The sequence below is a fragment of the Cyanistes caeruleus genome, chromosome 4 (assembly GCF_971803275.1).
Source record: "Cyanistes caeruleus chromosome 4, bCyaCae1.hap1.1, whole genome shotgun sequence".
Lineage (NCBI taxonomy): Eukaryota > Metazoa > Chordata > Aves > Passeriformes > Paridae > Cyanistes > Cyanistes caeruleus.
Window position 1 is genome coordinate 21,395,173 of NC_141704.1, and position 15,911 is coordinate 21,411,083.

General features: G+C 37.1%; 1 protein-coding gene and 1 long non-coding RNA gene across 3 annotated transcripts in view; one reads left to right on the top strand and one right to left on the bottom strand.

The window, feature by feature from the left end:
- Window positions 1-152: 152 nt before the first annotated feature.
- Window positions 153-15,911, bottom strand: part of SPAM1 (sperm adhesion molecule 1) — a 35,878-nt gene continuing 20,119 nt past the window's right edge. The window contains exons 4-7 of one of the 2 annotated variants that reach the window (XM_086886964.1): window positions 7,041-8,229; window positions 5,471-5,560; window positions 3,223-3,666; window positions 153-1,591 (exon numbers count right to left, since the gene is read on the bottom strand). In XM_086886964.1, the coding sequence (XP_086743090.1) occupies window positions 1,556-1,591; window positions 3,223-3,666; window positions 5,471-5,560; window positions 7,041-8,009 (1,539 nt within the window). In that variant the 5' untranslated portion in view covers window positions 8,010-8,229 and the 3' untranslated portion in view covers window positions 153-1,555. Of the gene's footprint in view, window positions 1,592-2,334; window positions 3,667-5,470; window positions 5,561-7,040; window positions 8,230-15,911 lie in introns of those variants that run through there. The other variant, XM_086886963.1, reaches the window with a different exon arrangement.
- LOC111922969 (uncharacterized) overlaps window positions 7,534-15,911 on the top strand; it is a 39,008-nt gene continuing 30,630 nt past the window's right edge. Inside the window, exons 1-3 of the long non-coding RNA XR_002860843.2 lie at window positions 7,534-7,965; window positions 8,645-8,730; window positions 12,259-12,403. This is a non-coding gene — a long non-coding RNA (uncharacterized LOC111922969). The remainder of the gene's footprint in view (window positions 7,966-8,644; window positions 8,731-12,258; window positions 12,404-15,911) is intronic.

Sequence of the window (15,911 nt, forward strand, 5' to 3'; positions counted from 1 at the left end):
CATAATGTCAAAACATTGAAGGAGGGTATTTAACAGCTTTCACTTAAACAGATCCTTTCATCAAACTCACTTTAGCATTTCCCTGTCCCTAAGTATTGTCAGCCTGAGGTCTCTAGAAAGGAGAAACACAAAATAATAAATGGCAATCAAAGTGAACTGTTCCTCTAGTATTTAATCTTTTCAAAATTACAGGAATGCAAGCAATGAAAACTATAAGGCTAACTAATGATTACAGGCAATACAGTGGATAGAAGAAAATCTCTTCGGAAATGGGTCCACTTCACAAGAAAATAAATTTGGCTTTGAACATATGATAGTCACATATGCATAGCAGTGCAATGCATAGCACCTCTTCTTTCCTTCTTCTCTGTGGAGACTCATTGACTCCATGGTGACTCTTTATCATAGAATATAGGTAAGACAAATATAATACAGAGAAAAATAATATATTTGGAAAATAGTGTAATTTAACACATAGCAGAAAGCAGAAATCCTGAAGTCTGTAGGATTTAAAATACGAATTGCAGACACACATAGGTAACATAAATAATCCTGAATGAGCATTTGAAAGGTGGTTGGCAAAGCATTGTGCATCAGAGCACAAGGTAGATAGCTACTTACATATGCATCTTAGGAAGGCACAGTTTATTGCAATAGACTGCTTTCCTCTCATCTTCCTTTTACTTTTCTGTTCCTGGCTGTTCTCAAGAATAAAAAAGAGATGGGATTGGATGAACAGATCTAACATATCAGTTAGTGTATTCCTTTTTATCTACAGTGAGCTTTGGGGAAAGGTTGTCAATATTAAGTAACAGGTAGATTAAAATGCTGAATGGGAAGAGACTGGTCAGTCCACATTCCCCACTGCTTCACTCTTTCACTTCTGCAGTTCACTCCTCTGCATCCATTGGGAGGTCCTCAGTGCTCTGTTTCAGCTCTCCTGTGATTTTATCTTCTCATTACTCCTTTTTTGATGATTTATTGCTTGAATTATCACAAATTTTCTGCTTGCTATTACCTGGCTGATAATCAAAAGTATTCATGGTAAGACTTGCAGATTTTGTGAACCTGCAAGCTGTCTTACCACAAAGTGCTACAGATCCAGTATCTTTCAGTTTAACCATGTCAAAGCCTTGTGAAAAAAATAAAATTTCATGTAAGTCATACAAATTTTGCTAAAGCATTACCAGTGATGTTTCCAGTTTTTAGAGACTGTTTGATAGCTACCACAAATGCAGTGTGAAGGGAGTTCAGGCAAAGGAGTTATGATACCATGCCTTTTCTTTACCCAAGATGAAATAACCAGTATCAAAGCTGCAGTGGAAAAAAGCATGTTTTTACATAGGTGGTCAAAATCATATGGATTCTTTTGTGCTGAACAATCTGCTACTTATATATGTTTTTATTCATGATTCCACTTGGAACATTAATGGCAGAAATAGCTTTGACTCGTGGACTTATCACTGTAACTGGGATGAGAAAATTGTCACTTCCTCTTGATAACTTGCTGTTCAAAAGCCATAAAACATTATTTCTCCATGTTAAGTTAAAGGCTTCATCTATTTTCTGCATCTCTGTTATGACCAACAACCTGAAAAGTCAAAGAAAATGTATATAATACGTGTTTTCTGCTGGATTAAGGAATGAACTTCTTATAAGTAAATGGCCACTATATTGAAGTCCTGGTTATTTTCATTAGTGAGGCAGGCTATATCTGTGGGAGGTGTTGAATTATTTTTGCAGATCATGCCTGGCTCTAGGGAGATTTTTAATCCATGCCAGCAGCCACCCTTCACCCATCAGAAGGCAAGCTGTCTATTACGCATCTGACATAATAATTTGAAAGGTTATTTTATCAAATAAACTGCAGTTAATTGCTTCAAATGCTTAAACTGACTATATGTTAATCATAACTAGACTCCTGATATGATACTGGGCATAATTTTCTTCTGAGGTATCTCTGCTACTTTCACACTGATTTTGGTAATCGAATAGTATTAAGCAAATACTTTAAGTTCTGAATCTGAAGGGTGGTCCTCAGATTGTCTCAGGTCCCCAGTGACACTTATTTTTCTGCCTCCACTGCTGAGTTTTCCTAAGGAACAAACTGGTTTTCACCTAATGAGACTCCTCAGAAAGAAACAAGGCATACAGTCCCATGCACAGACTTCTGTCCAAGTGCTGCATACAGCCCTATCCAGTTCCTAAGGACAGCTGGATGGAGAATGTAGGACTGGTGATCTGTGCTGGCTAGAATGCACAGGCAGAGCACATGAGTTGTGAGTATTGGCAAGACAAAACAACTGTAAACCAGGAAAGGGACTTCTGAAATAAGGGGGAGGGTCTGTGAGAAGAAAGCATAAACTGCTACAGCTCAAATTTTAAATAATGAAGCTGTAATATTCAAAGTCAACATTTACACTGAAACTAGAATCTTTTGCAGAGTTACAAATATATTTCATTAAGAAAAAAAACTACAGGATCCCTAAAGATTTTATGAAAAGTAGAGGAACATTACATTAACCAGATAAATTTTATGCTGCAGAGTTCCACAGATCTAAAGTTAAGCCAAATATTTTTAAACGATAATTCCATTTATATGGAATGAAATTAATTCTTGCATAGAGCATCAAACCTGATGACTTGTTTTATATATTATATATTTAATTTCTTAATTTGAAGTACAAGAAAGAGCATTGTCAACAATTACTTTTTTCCAAGTATAATGGTTAAAAATGTAACCTGTAATAAAGTTTCTTATTCTGGATTATCCTCTCATATGGCATAGTCAGTATATATAGACCAATATATCTTTGGCACAAATATTAGTTTATAGAACTAAACTGAAGAAATACATTCAGGTTGAAGTGACACCTATGGATTAGAAAAGGTTACCTGATACAGATAAGACAATAAGCCTTTCAGGAATTTGTTTGTTTTGTAAATAAAACCTTTAGAATTTCAAATATAGTCAGGGAAAAGGATATTCTCACTTTCATGGGTCATTTGTATTAAGGTTCTCAAAAGAAGAATTAAGTGAAACAGATTAAACATCCTTATCTTATAGGATGAAGAACTATTGAAAGTACGAGTATCATTTTCTCCTAAACCATGGCTACTGGCAGTTGTAACAGAGTTATATTCTGCAGTTGTTATATTCAGTATATTATTTCCAAAGGTAGATTGGATATCTTCTATTTCAGGATGTGTAGATAATGTCACCTTACTCTCAGAGGTAAATGAAAATGCAGTTCTGTTAGACAGGATCTTTTCTTCAGAGTCTTCTATGTTAGAAAGTGAATTTGAGGACATCTGAATGCAAATATCTTCTGAAATGCAAGCATGGAGGTAATGGATGTCATTTATATCAGCTCTAGGTTCACAGCTGTGCCCTGCATAACAATGGCAATCAAATTTTTCTATGAACATTTGCAGATCCTGATATGATGGTTGCCCTTGTAAAGTGTATTTTCCATCTTTTTCCATTTGAATTGCAATATTCTCAGGATTCAAGTGAAGATAGTCACTGGAATTCCATTTCTTCCGTGCACAAGCACCAGAGTCTTGGCATAGCACTTGGCTACATATTCTGGTTGCCATTGTGACATTGATGAGGTATGGGGTCAGAGTCCTCCTGAGGTAGTTGTCCAGAGTTCTACAGGTGTTCTGTGAAAAGAACATTATACCTCCACAGTTCAGTATGGAAACCATTAAAATGCTGTAATTCTAATAACAGTACCACAGTATATATCTATGAATGTTTCCACTGAGGGTTTGATAATAGCTATAACTTGCTGTTGGAAGCAAGTTTATCTGAGAAGCTGTTATAAAATTCAAGAATCACAGCAAATTTATGTTGTGTAGTTGCTGGAGATGTTACAAAAATCACTTAGATCAGAAAGCAATTGTCTTTAAGCTTTCATTTCATCTCTCTATTTTATGTAGCTTTTTGAATCAGATGCATTCAAAGAAGTTTCATGAAGAATTTAAGTTCCTTTTTAAGTCTTAAATAATTTGAATGGATCTAGGAAAAAACCTCACTTCTTCAGCCTAAACAAATACTTTTTCTATCAAGTAATCTCTGTGAGACTTTTCAGCTTTCCCCTGACCTGAATAACTTGGCAACAGGGCAGGGAGGTTTCTTGGCATTTTTAAATGAAAAGAATGGTGGTTGGATGGTCAAATTGAAGGTATGCTAAGATAATTGATCGTTCTAACTGATCATGAAATTGAAATATGTTCTGTGCATTCATGGCACAGTTTAATAACCAGAAAGTTTGGGAACTCTTTCTTTGTTTCTGACATTATGGGCATTTGCCCAATACCACATGTAGATATGTCTAATATTTATACTCACGGATATATTGGTGAATCTAAGATGAATGTAGGTTTTTTTGGTTTTCTTTTAGGTATATATAAAAATACTTCCAAGAAATTTTGGTTGAGGCAGAAGTTAGGCTTGCAGTAATATTTCATTGCTGAAACGCTAGTGACTGTGAAAGCGGTAAAAAGTCAGGTGCAATTAGTGCACAAACACATAGTCTGATTGGGCTGTGGAGAGTTCTTTTTTCCCCACAGGAATTTCAAAATTCAGACAATAAAAGTTGCTGCTCATCTGTGTTCTGATACTGCGATAATGGGCTGAAAAGTTCTAGCTGCAGCTGATACCCTTCCTCAAAGGGAGGTGCATACAAAAAATGTCAAAGTGGGATGCTTTGGAGAATAGCAACCTTACAGAACTGTGGATGAGTATTTGGCCACGTTTTCTGTGACAGGAGGTCTAGCAGGGATGAAGTGTTTTGGTTCTTTGCACTCAGAAGGCTTCACAAGAGTCTTGCCGTACAATAGTTTGTTAAATCTAACTTGCCTGCTTATGAATGAATTACCTGGAAAGAATTGTGAGAACATCCTGGTAACAGTTTCTCAAACTATGTATTTCCCCTTCCTAAAACAAACTACAGTTTTTTTCTTCTGACTCAGATGTTTCATACAATGAAATTAATCAAAGTAGAGTTTAAAACACACAGAACAGGCTAGGGTTGTATTTTCACATTCTCCTAGTGCTTGAAATATTGTTGCCAAGTTTACCACACCAAAAAGCAGAAGGGTATTTCAAAAATTTTTCTTGGCAAGCCCAAGTAATTTTTTTCTTTACTTCATGACTAAAATGAAATGAAGATATAGGAATTCTTTCTTATACTAATTAAACAAGAACTATGCCTATGGTTATCATAGTAACTTGTCCAGTTACCCTGAGTCAACAGTACTGATACACTGAAACTCTTGTTCTGTGTAGTCAATGATGACCTTAATAAACCTCAGATGTACTTGGGTTTTGACTACAAAAATCTGCTGGAAATATGGAGTCATTATTTAAAAAAGTAGAAGATGCAATGTAAGTGTTGATAATGCTTTACATCTTTTTCACTTTATTTCTCCTTAAAAAATACATGTAATTGATCTAGTATACCTTATTTTGTGTTAAATTCATATCACCCCAGATCACAATTCCAGAAGCACCCAGTGCAGCAGATTCTCCGATGGTATTTACCAGGTCATCCTGAACGAAAATATGCAAAGAACCATACAAATATAAGTAACCTATAACATAATGGCAAATGAAAAAAAGCATATAGTGAATGACATGTCCAAAATAACTACTTTGAAGACAGCAAGCAATGATGCACAATGCAAATGTCCTATTCTCAACTGCACAATTTTTTCCTGGATTGCACAGGTGGTACCTGAAAATGTTGCCAACAATATCCAATTTATATATGCCATCAGGTTAGAAGAACAATGCTGTAAAACTAAGCCAGTGCTTAGGCATACATACATTCCTCCAACCATGTTAAAGCTTATTTTGCTTCATTGTCTTCCTGGCTGGTCAAAGTTGGTAGCAACTGGTTTAAGTAATCCTGTGATATAAAGATACTGGAAAGCATAGTTGTTTTTTTTTTTGTTTGGTGGCTTTTTGTTTTGTTTTTTTTTTTAGCTTAATTTCTGTTACCAGAAAGTGCTAAAACAGAAAAGTAGCAAGAGAAAAAGCTTTCCACTGTAGGAATCCCTCTTTTCCAGAGAATTATTTGGGAAGTTTGTTTCTGTTCAGTTCTCCTTTTGGGGTCAGCTATTAGCCCAGTCCTAGCAAAATGCTAAGGCCTATATGGGATGGGAGAGGACCATGATAGTGAAAAAAAACAACAAAAAAACAAGTTACTGTAGGACACAACGACAACAACAACAACAACAAAAGTAAAGATTATAGGATTTCAGTTATTCATTAGGATCCCAGCAGGGCCCCTGAGAGCACCCCTTACTCCCTGAAAGTATCCACAGGGCTGGGGACAACACTTGCTAATGCTCTGTCCAGAATGTGGGAGGACACCAGACAGAACGGCATCACCAGGACTCTAACTTCCCCTTCCTCATGGGCTGGAGCACCAAGAAGAGATTCCCCAGAGTGGTGGTATCTCTGATAGGGTGGATGTCTATAAAAATGTGATAGGAAAAGTATAGACAGAACTGCAATAAGATGATTGGATTTTAGTTAGAGCCTAACCTTAACTAACCCATGGCATCCTGAAATACCATTTTAAAAGCTATTTGAGTACAGCTAAGGACAGAATTTTCTCACTAGCTTTAAACACTTTTTAAGGAAAGAAAGGCCCCATTTTACTTTTATTTTTTTTCTTATAACCTAAAAAGCAGGCAGTGGGTGAGCCCAGTATTACTAATTCTCTTTGCAAGACTTTGCTCGTATTTCTTTCCTCTAAGTGTGATACATATGATTTCTAGTTTTGTGATATTTTGTTACATGTGAGAACAACTCATAGCATGAAACACTGATAAATATAATGAGAAAGGTTTGAAAATAGACCTCTTAGTGTTCTGTTTGGTCAAATTTCTTTGATGGATTAATTTAAATTTTAGGCAAAATTGTACACTTCTTTCTGATGCAGTATAGTATATTTGCTAAATAAGTGTCACCTGGTAATTTCTTGCCATATAAATTGAACTTCTTAAGGTCTAGCTTCACTCACCTCAGAGAGATATTCCTCATAGACATCTGTGAATACTGGACGTGTATATACAAAAACTGGGAGGGGATGACTAGAGTTGGAGACATGGGACGTTCTAATGGCTTCTTGAACTCTGTTGCGAACAAAGAGTTGAGCATTTCTGGAAGATTTTAAGGCTGTCTCTAGATAGATAGATGGATAAAGTGCTGTGCTTTTCTCCCACAACCAGTTAAGTTCATTATTTCTTTCTATTTCAATATCTAAACAGGTTCCTGTATAATTGTGTGGGTTTTGTTTGTAATCATAATTATAACAGTCTGGATAAAGGTAATATCCCCACAGACGATTTGGCTTAGTTTCTATGCCCAGCTTCAAAGTTTCCAGCATAAATGATTTTGCTGCAAATTCAAATTCCATTTTAGCTATAGCTCTAGCTTCAGCTTCTGATAGACTGAGATCTCTCTGCTGAACTAGCTCAATGGATTCCTGTCTATAAATATCTTTTGATCCCCAGTTCCTTATCCACACAGGTCTCCAGTTTTCCCAGTCAATGACAGCCAATCCAAGTTGTTCATCTGAAGGAATGTAGAACTGGATGTCCTCTTTGGCTTTTTTTAAATGTTTCTCCAGCAGCGAGAGTTGAGGAAGTCCTCCATTGAATGCCTCTCCTGTGATTTCATTTTTGTAAGGGTAGTAGCCAAGCCTGTCTGGATAGAAGAGAGTGATGTTTTGCCCAATGGATGTCTTTAATGTGCTTCCAATTAGAGGAAAAAAATTCATGTCCAGCTGCACTCCAGTCCTTTCAGTACAAAGTTCTGTAGGAGCATTCCAGATAGAAAGGAAAGGTGAATTAGAAACAAGTGGACGAGCTCTTATGTTCAGAGATGAGCAGCAAGAAACTAGAAGAGTGGCAAACACCACACCAGATGCTACAGGATACATACAGGTAACACAGATGCCAAAACTTTGTATTTGTCTTACAGTTTCCATTGTAGCATGTGCACTGACATTAGGTGCTTCTGTTCAGACAAAAATTAAATGCTCTCTGGGTTCTCAGAATGTTGGTAGTCTGTGAAAAACTTTACCATACAATATATTTCTTCAGATTAATACCTATTAAGCAATATTTTTTGGGTTTAAAAATTGGGGTGTCCTTTGTACAAGGCTCTCTGTCATTTCAGGCTGCAGGAAACTTTTCAACTTCTCAGACCTAATGCAGAAAAAGAAGCAAATGTAAAGTAAAAAATTATAAATATTTAATTCCTAACCTTGAAACAAATACCATTTCTGATTTTTAATGTATTGTAATGCTTGAATGCAATTTCTCTTTGAAGGAAAAGAACAATGTACAATCATAGAGAAATAAACTGTACTATTCCACTGTCAGTTTTACACTTAAAAATTAGATGTAAAAAACCTAGATTTAAAACAGACAGTGGAACACTATTCAGGGGCTAATAGATCAGAGTGAGTGTGCTCAGAAGCAGTCCTGATTGTGTCAGTTACTGATGTCTGTAAAAATGAGCAGTTTCACAGTGACTTCTCTTAATCAACAGCAATGCATATATAATATTTCTCATCTACATCAAAATAAAGTTCTAATCTTTCATTTGTTTATTTTACAGAGCCCTTAAGGGAAGATACGAAACAAACCTGGACTGTTTTACACTGGCAAAAAACCAATTGATGGATACTCATTTAAGTCAGTGAGGTATCTGAAATATTGTAGGCACTCTATCTTCTGTCCAGGACTCTAAAGCAGGCTCAAACACCTGTGTATCACTTTGGTATATAGCCAGCTATATGTTATTTCAGGCTATTTGAGATGTACGATTAAGCGGCCCTGAGTCAAAGTCTGCCCAGGGATGCAGTTCATTAGGAAAGCTGAGGCTGTCCATACATACATGTCCATACATACATGTCCATACTGTCATACCCACAGTGAGCAGTCACACTTAGTGGCGATAGCCTCAGTACAGGCATTAGCTTTCACGTAGAATCCCACTAGCTAAAGCATTCTCTGTGCAGTAACTCCTAAATCTACATTCCTTCTGATTTTGAAATGGTTCAAACCTGAATCCACCACTTTCTGTAGAGGCCTTGTGATGAGGCAATAGGGAATGTGAGGGTTATATGAGTTACACAAAAACACAGGGGTCAACGTGAGTGGGCCATGGAGTGGCTGACAATGTAAAATCTCTAAGGACAGATTAAAAAAAAGCAAAGATTTTAGTTTGTATGTATTGAATTCAGCCAGGAGTGGAATCTACAAATCTTTGTATAGAATCAGTGAGTGGACTGAAATCTAAATGTTGATGCAGATATTTCATCATTCCACAGCTGCTGTTGTGATAACTAGAGAAACCCTGACAAGAATCAGTAGACTTAGATCATAGATCCAATCACCAGGAAAGGTGTGTCTCTGCTCATCTAAATTGCTTTAAGAGCAGCATCTCATTTGCATGGCATCTGCTTGATGAAACTTGTAGGAAACAAGTCTGCATACATTTCCTGCAGCTGCCCAGAGGTGACATCAGGAAAAAAAATATCGCTCCTCCAAGCTAAACAATTTTGGCTCTCAGCCTCTCCTCATATGACAAATGCTATAATCCCTTATTCATCTTTGTAGCAATTTGCTAGATTTACTCCAGTATGACCATTGCTTTATTGTACTGGAGAGCTCAAAGGTGGACCCCACACTCCAGATGTCACATCATCAGTGCTAAATAGAAGGAATAAACACATTTCTTGACATGTTGGTGGTGTATACTCTTGTTAGTGTCACCCAAAAGGCCTTCACAGCTGCAAGAATGCATTACTCAATCCAATCAACTTTGTAGAGTCTATTCTGCAACTTTATTCCAGCCATTCAGCTCACAAGCCTGTACTGGTGCATGAGGTTATTCCTCTCCAGGTGTAGGGCTTGATGTTTTCTTACATTGAACTTCATGAGGTTCCTGTCAGCCTCTTTCTCCAGTCGGTGGAGGTCCCTCTAAATAGCAGCTTGACCCTGTGGGATATCAACCACTCCCAAATCTGGAGGATCTGTAAACTTGCCACAGGAGCACTCTTCCCCATTGTTCAGATAATTAATCAAGATATATATATATTTATATAGTATTGAACTGAGTATGAACCCTTAGTGTACATTACTAGAAACAGGCTTCCAGCTGGATTGTGGTGAGCCTTCAGCTATACATCCTGAACTGATCACAACCCTTTGAGCCTGACACTTCAGCCAGTTTTCAGTTTCACTGGCTAGTTATCTACCTTGTACTTAATCAGTGAGAACATTACAGGAGACTATGTTGAAAGTCTTGCTAAAATCAAGATCAACAGTATCTAATGCTCTCCCCCTGTCCATCAAGCCAGTCATCTCTTTGTAGAAGGCTACCAGGTTGGGCAGGCCTAATTTCCTCTTTATTAATCCATGCTGACTGCTTGCAATCACATTCTTCTTCCTAATGTAAATGGTTTCCAGAATTATTTGCTCTCTCAGGGTTTGGGGTGAGGCTGGTCTCACCAGCCTATAGTTCCTCTTATCTCCTTTTTTTAACCTTTTTAAGAAAGGAGCTACATTTGCTTTCTTCCAGTCCTTGAAACCTCCCCCAGTCACCGTGCCTATTCAAAGATTATCAAGAATGACCTTACAATGACAGCAGTAGCTTCTACAGCACATACCACTCCTTGCAGGCACATTCCATCATGTCCCATAAATTTGTGCATGACCAGTCTGCATAAATATTCCTGACCCTGCTTGTCCTTTGCTACTGAATCTCCTGACAACCCCACACAGCACTAGGCCCACATTTGCCCTTGTCTTCTGCTGCCTCTATACCTCCGGAAGCCCTTCATGTTGCCCTTCACACATCTTGCCAGATTCAACTCCAAGTGGGCTCTGGCTTTCTTAATTTCTTAATGCTTTTCTTAATTTCTTAATGTTTCACATGCAAACAACTCAGATAGTGTTTCATGTTCACTTGTCCTGCTAGTACCTCATGTGTGCTTCCTTTTCATGTCTGAGCTTTGCCAGGAGCTCATCCTACTATTTCTTGGTTTCCTGTATGTGGAGGTTTTTGAGCTTGGAAAAGGTCATTCTTAAAAATCAGTCAGCTCGTGGACCCTTCACCCCAGGGCTGTCTCCTAAGGAATTCTTCCAAGATGATGGCTCTAGATGCCAAAATGTGTTTTCCTGAAGGCAGTGGTTATGATCTTGCCATTTCCTTTGTTGCCTCTTTTCAAGATCCTGAATTCCACCATCTCCTAATCACTAAAGCAAGATCCAGCCTTCACCTTTTCTGTTTGTAACAATGAGGTACACCAGAGCATCTCTCTTCCTGACTCCTGCATTATCCTAAGTGACACATACTGAGAGAATACAGATGGAGACTTCCAGGACAAACTTAAAGAATTCTGTACTGAAATTCTGGAGAAATACTTTTTCCAGTTATACAAATACAGCTTATTCAAATTAAATAAATTTTCACACATAACCAGCTGATACACACCAGCATTTGCCAGGACAGTGATCTTTTATGTAATTGGTTTTGTCATAAGAAAGTGGAAGGCCTCAGAAAGAAGCTGTAGAAGTAGTTTAGCTTTTACTGTTTCTCTGGCTTTGATTATAAGAGATTTCTTGCCTCCATTGAAGTCAGAAAACTATAGAACCCAAATTTTATTATTTGTTCCTCTAAGGTTTTATTATGAGTGGATTTTAGTGATAGGCTGACTTGATGTGAAGGAAAAGAGGAAAACATTGGTTTGAATATTACATTTATTGGTTTAGCTAGAAGTCATTTATTATTGGCTTATCTTGCAAAATTAAATTTAAATAATTGTTGAGAAATGGTTTTCCTCCGTATCTTGCGGTGATGTACTCTACTGGGTATGAGTTAACAGGTTATTTCATGTAATAGTTTCCAGTTAAAAGGATTGCCTTCATCCCAGCCTAACAATGACAGCTCTGATAAATGTCAGTCTCCTTGATGTTAGCCTAAGTGAGCTGAGTCATAAAGCTGTCTTTCTCCTTGTCAAAAAGTCAATTACTTTACAATATATTAACACTAATTGTTCATGGAATTCCTGACTGGAAGTACATATTGATGGAGCTAAGTGCCTTTTGTCTAGGGAAAAACTTCAACTTTAGATTTTCCCAAATCTGTCATTTGTAAAGGTTAAGCATTACAGGAAATTATATTAATTTTCTTGTCTTAATTCACTTTTGCATCACTTTTAACAGCATAAACTGGACTGCAGAAACACGCATGGTTGAAAGTGCAAGTGTGCTCTTGTGCTTTGGTAACTACACAGTCATAGATTTGGGCCATGCCATATGTCCCTGAAAATGTGGACTCTGCTTGACCAAAGCAGTCTGAAAACAAAAGGTAAAGAAGTATTATACATACCCTTGAACTTCACATAAATCAATGTTTGTTGCCCCAGAAGTGGATGGTGTATTGCATCAAAAAGCATTGGTTATACTGTTTGGCTTAAGTTCAAAACCTGCCACTAAACATTAGAGGAATTCAGTTTTGAGACTTTTTATGAAAATTAGACATGAGAAAATTCAGCCTTGATATAATTAGCCATTGCTTAGTCAAGGCAGATCTGGTAACATTAATTAAACTTAAGCCAGCAAATAATAAGAGTATCTGATATTCTGGTGTTAATAGTGTTAGTTACACTTACGGAATTTCAAGCCAAAGTCTTTAAAATTTTGCACTTTCACTGTTTTAGTTCGAACACATGAAAGCAGGCATGCTCTTCATGACTTCTAAGGCAGAAGGTGAGTGTTACTCAACTGTGCCATCTTGTTGAACAACAGCATGTAAGAACACTTGTTTTGCCAAGATCATCAATGTAGTTATCATTTTAGATTGCAGTTTACATACTTCTCGTGTGCTTATTAGCTGTTTCTTTCCTTGTCAACACTATGATTAGTGTTATTAATTAATGGCATAACAACAACAACAACAACAACAAAAAGATATGTGAAAATTGGCTGGTCTTTTCTCTATGCCAAAAAAAATATGGATATGGAAGTCAGCATGTAGAACTGCAGTTCTTTATGGGACAGAAGAATCTAGCTCTTTAAGTCTTTGCATTTAAGTCTTTAAATGCCTGAGGCTGTGATGTAAGGTATATGGTCAAATATGCAAATAGGACCAGAATATTAAGAATTTATTCCTTATTCTTTTGTTTTCATATGAACACTAGCTACTTCAGTGTAGAAATAACTCTTGTTACAGACAAAATAAGGTATTAGACAGTGTAACTTAAGTTCTCAGTGGGAAAATTTTTGAATTGCTTTGAATTTTCCTTTACCTGAAGGTTATGAAAATGTAAAGTTGTATAGATGTCTAAGGACTCAATTCTAGCTTCTGTGACAAGGTCAGCACTGATTAAGTCCTAAGGAGAGATAGAACAGACTTCTGAGGAGCAGACTAAGTATATATTAAATTAATTGTTAGCATATTTAAACTTGGAAGAAACCTGAAGGAGAATCCAAAGCATTTCGTGAAGTTACCAACAACACTGGTACAGCTATACACAGTTTCTCTGAACAGGATTAATTCAACCCACACTTCTGGGAAAGGGCTGAGGTCAACACATGTATTTTTATAGATCAGTGGAAAACAGTCAATGTGTCTGACGTCTGTCCTGTTCTGTCCTTGTGTGCCCCAGTGGTGCTGCTGTGGGAAATGGCCCCATTCCCTTCCATTCTGCTCTGGAGGGGTCTTTCTTCTGGATGAAGGGGACAGTATTACTGTTGCAACTTCAAATTAAACCCTCCTGCTCTTTTCAGAGGTGCATGTTCTGGCTAGAGGCTGTTTGTTTGTTACAAACAGGTGTCAGAGTCACAAAACAGCCACAGAAGAAAGGGAAGAATAACATTGCAGTTGTATTGCATTCCCCACTTAGGACATTTTTGCATTTCTTAAAGAAGAGGCAATGACATTCAGCTAATTCAAACACACATGGGTGTTGTGATTATAACATTAACATTTGTGAAGACTAGAAAGCTCCACAGAAGGAAAGTCCACCTCTGGAAGTATGAACCATCTGTGCTCCACAGCTGATGGCAGGTTGAACCTGTGAAGGGTGATATTTGCATAGAGGATGTGGCCTCATTGTTACAAGTGCATTATGCTTCACATCGCTGTAAAGTCAGAGTTTGGCAAACACTCATCTGGACGGTGGTTTCAAAACTCCACCCTCATTTCAGTAGATTCTTCTCAGCTGGGCTGAGGCAACTGTTAATGAGGCCATGTAATGAAGTGTTGAGGTTGAAAATGCCTCAGATAATACAGAGATGGGGAAGGGGGTTTTGTAATTAGGTACATGAACCAGCAAAACTGGCTAGTTTAGTCAGCATGTCTGATTTAAGAGATGCTTGTCAAACTACACCCCAGTTCTGTGGCTGTCCTTATCATCAAGAACTGCCAAATCATCTCTTTCATCATTGGTTACTCCCATTCCTGAGTTCCATTTCTGAGCACAGGGCAATGAGTACACGAGGACCTGCAAAAAAATCCTAAAAAACATCTGCCAGCATTCCTGACTGCTGCCTGTGGAAAAAAATCAAAATATGCCCATGATGTAAAGGTCAGGAACTGAGCATCCACACTGTAGACAACCCTCCTTAAAAAAAAACCTATGCAAAAGTAGTCAAACAACTTTTTAATTATCTAAATGAGTTAAATATATGGTTTTAACTCATTTTATTTAAATTAGTTAAACTATAAATTTTTACTAAGCTTACCCAATTATTTTCGTAGTCTTATGATGACTGCTGCTGTGTTCCAGAATTACTTTCATGTATTTACTAAAATCTCTATACTTTTCATTCTTTCTTTCTCTTGCAAGTTCTAATTCTCAATTTTATAAAAATTCTTAGTATAATATCCTGTTAATTGATGTTCTGATTTGTTTTTTAGCAAGTTAGCCATTTAACCTATCTGAACAGATTCCCAAGAGTACTTGGTAAAATTTCCTTTGCTGTATTATGTATAAAAAGATTTGGCAGAAGTTGGATTTTGTAATGATGCTTTCCATTGCAGAGGAATCAGGGACAAAATAAGGAGTCCATCATGTGTGACTTTGTAAAGTATTCTGTCTCTCTAAGATTACCCTGGAAACATTCACTGTCTGCTGAACCTCTAGTATTTTGCAGCAAAACAAGCCCAAACATATTTTCTATAGCAAGAAAAATGCATTAGCAGTCAAGATAGAATTTTAAAATATAATTGTATATTTACCATGAATATAGAGTATTAAATATATCTAATTAAGGGCAAGAAAAACCTGGAAGCATATTTGGATCACTGTACTACACCACTGCTATCCTAACCTAGGATACTGGGAAAATCACAGCCCAGTTTTTAAAAGCATCTAGTTTTCCTTTGCTTTGTTTTTATTCAAATATATTTTTCACTGTATTACACTGAAACCTCTTAAATAATTCTAATTAGATGCCTTCAAAAAATAAAACACAAACAAAAGGCCCAAACCAAATATTCTTTGGGCTTATCTATTCAGCCTCTTCTTTGTTCTCGCTAGTTCTTGAAGTAGGAAATTAAATTTTCGTAGTCATAGAATGGTTTGAGTTAGGAGGGACCTTTAAAGGTCACCTGGTCCAACACCCACTAGGGATATCACTTAAGATGCTCAGTGTCATATTTTCTGCAGCATCTTGTATTCCAGCATAATTTTAAATTCTTTTGGACAGCAATATTTACAAAGGGCTCTAGTGTAGATCACTGTGCACGTTGCAGTACAAGAACAGGCTTCCTAAGCACTTGACTAGATCTTCTCAGGGAGCTCTTCCAAACAAAACAATGTTATACCTACAAATGTACAGACAGTATCAAAGGTGGCACATAACACAGAAGA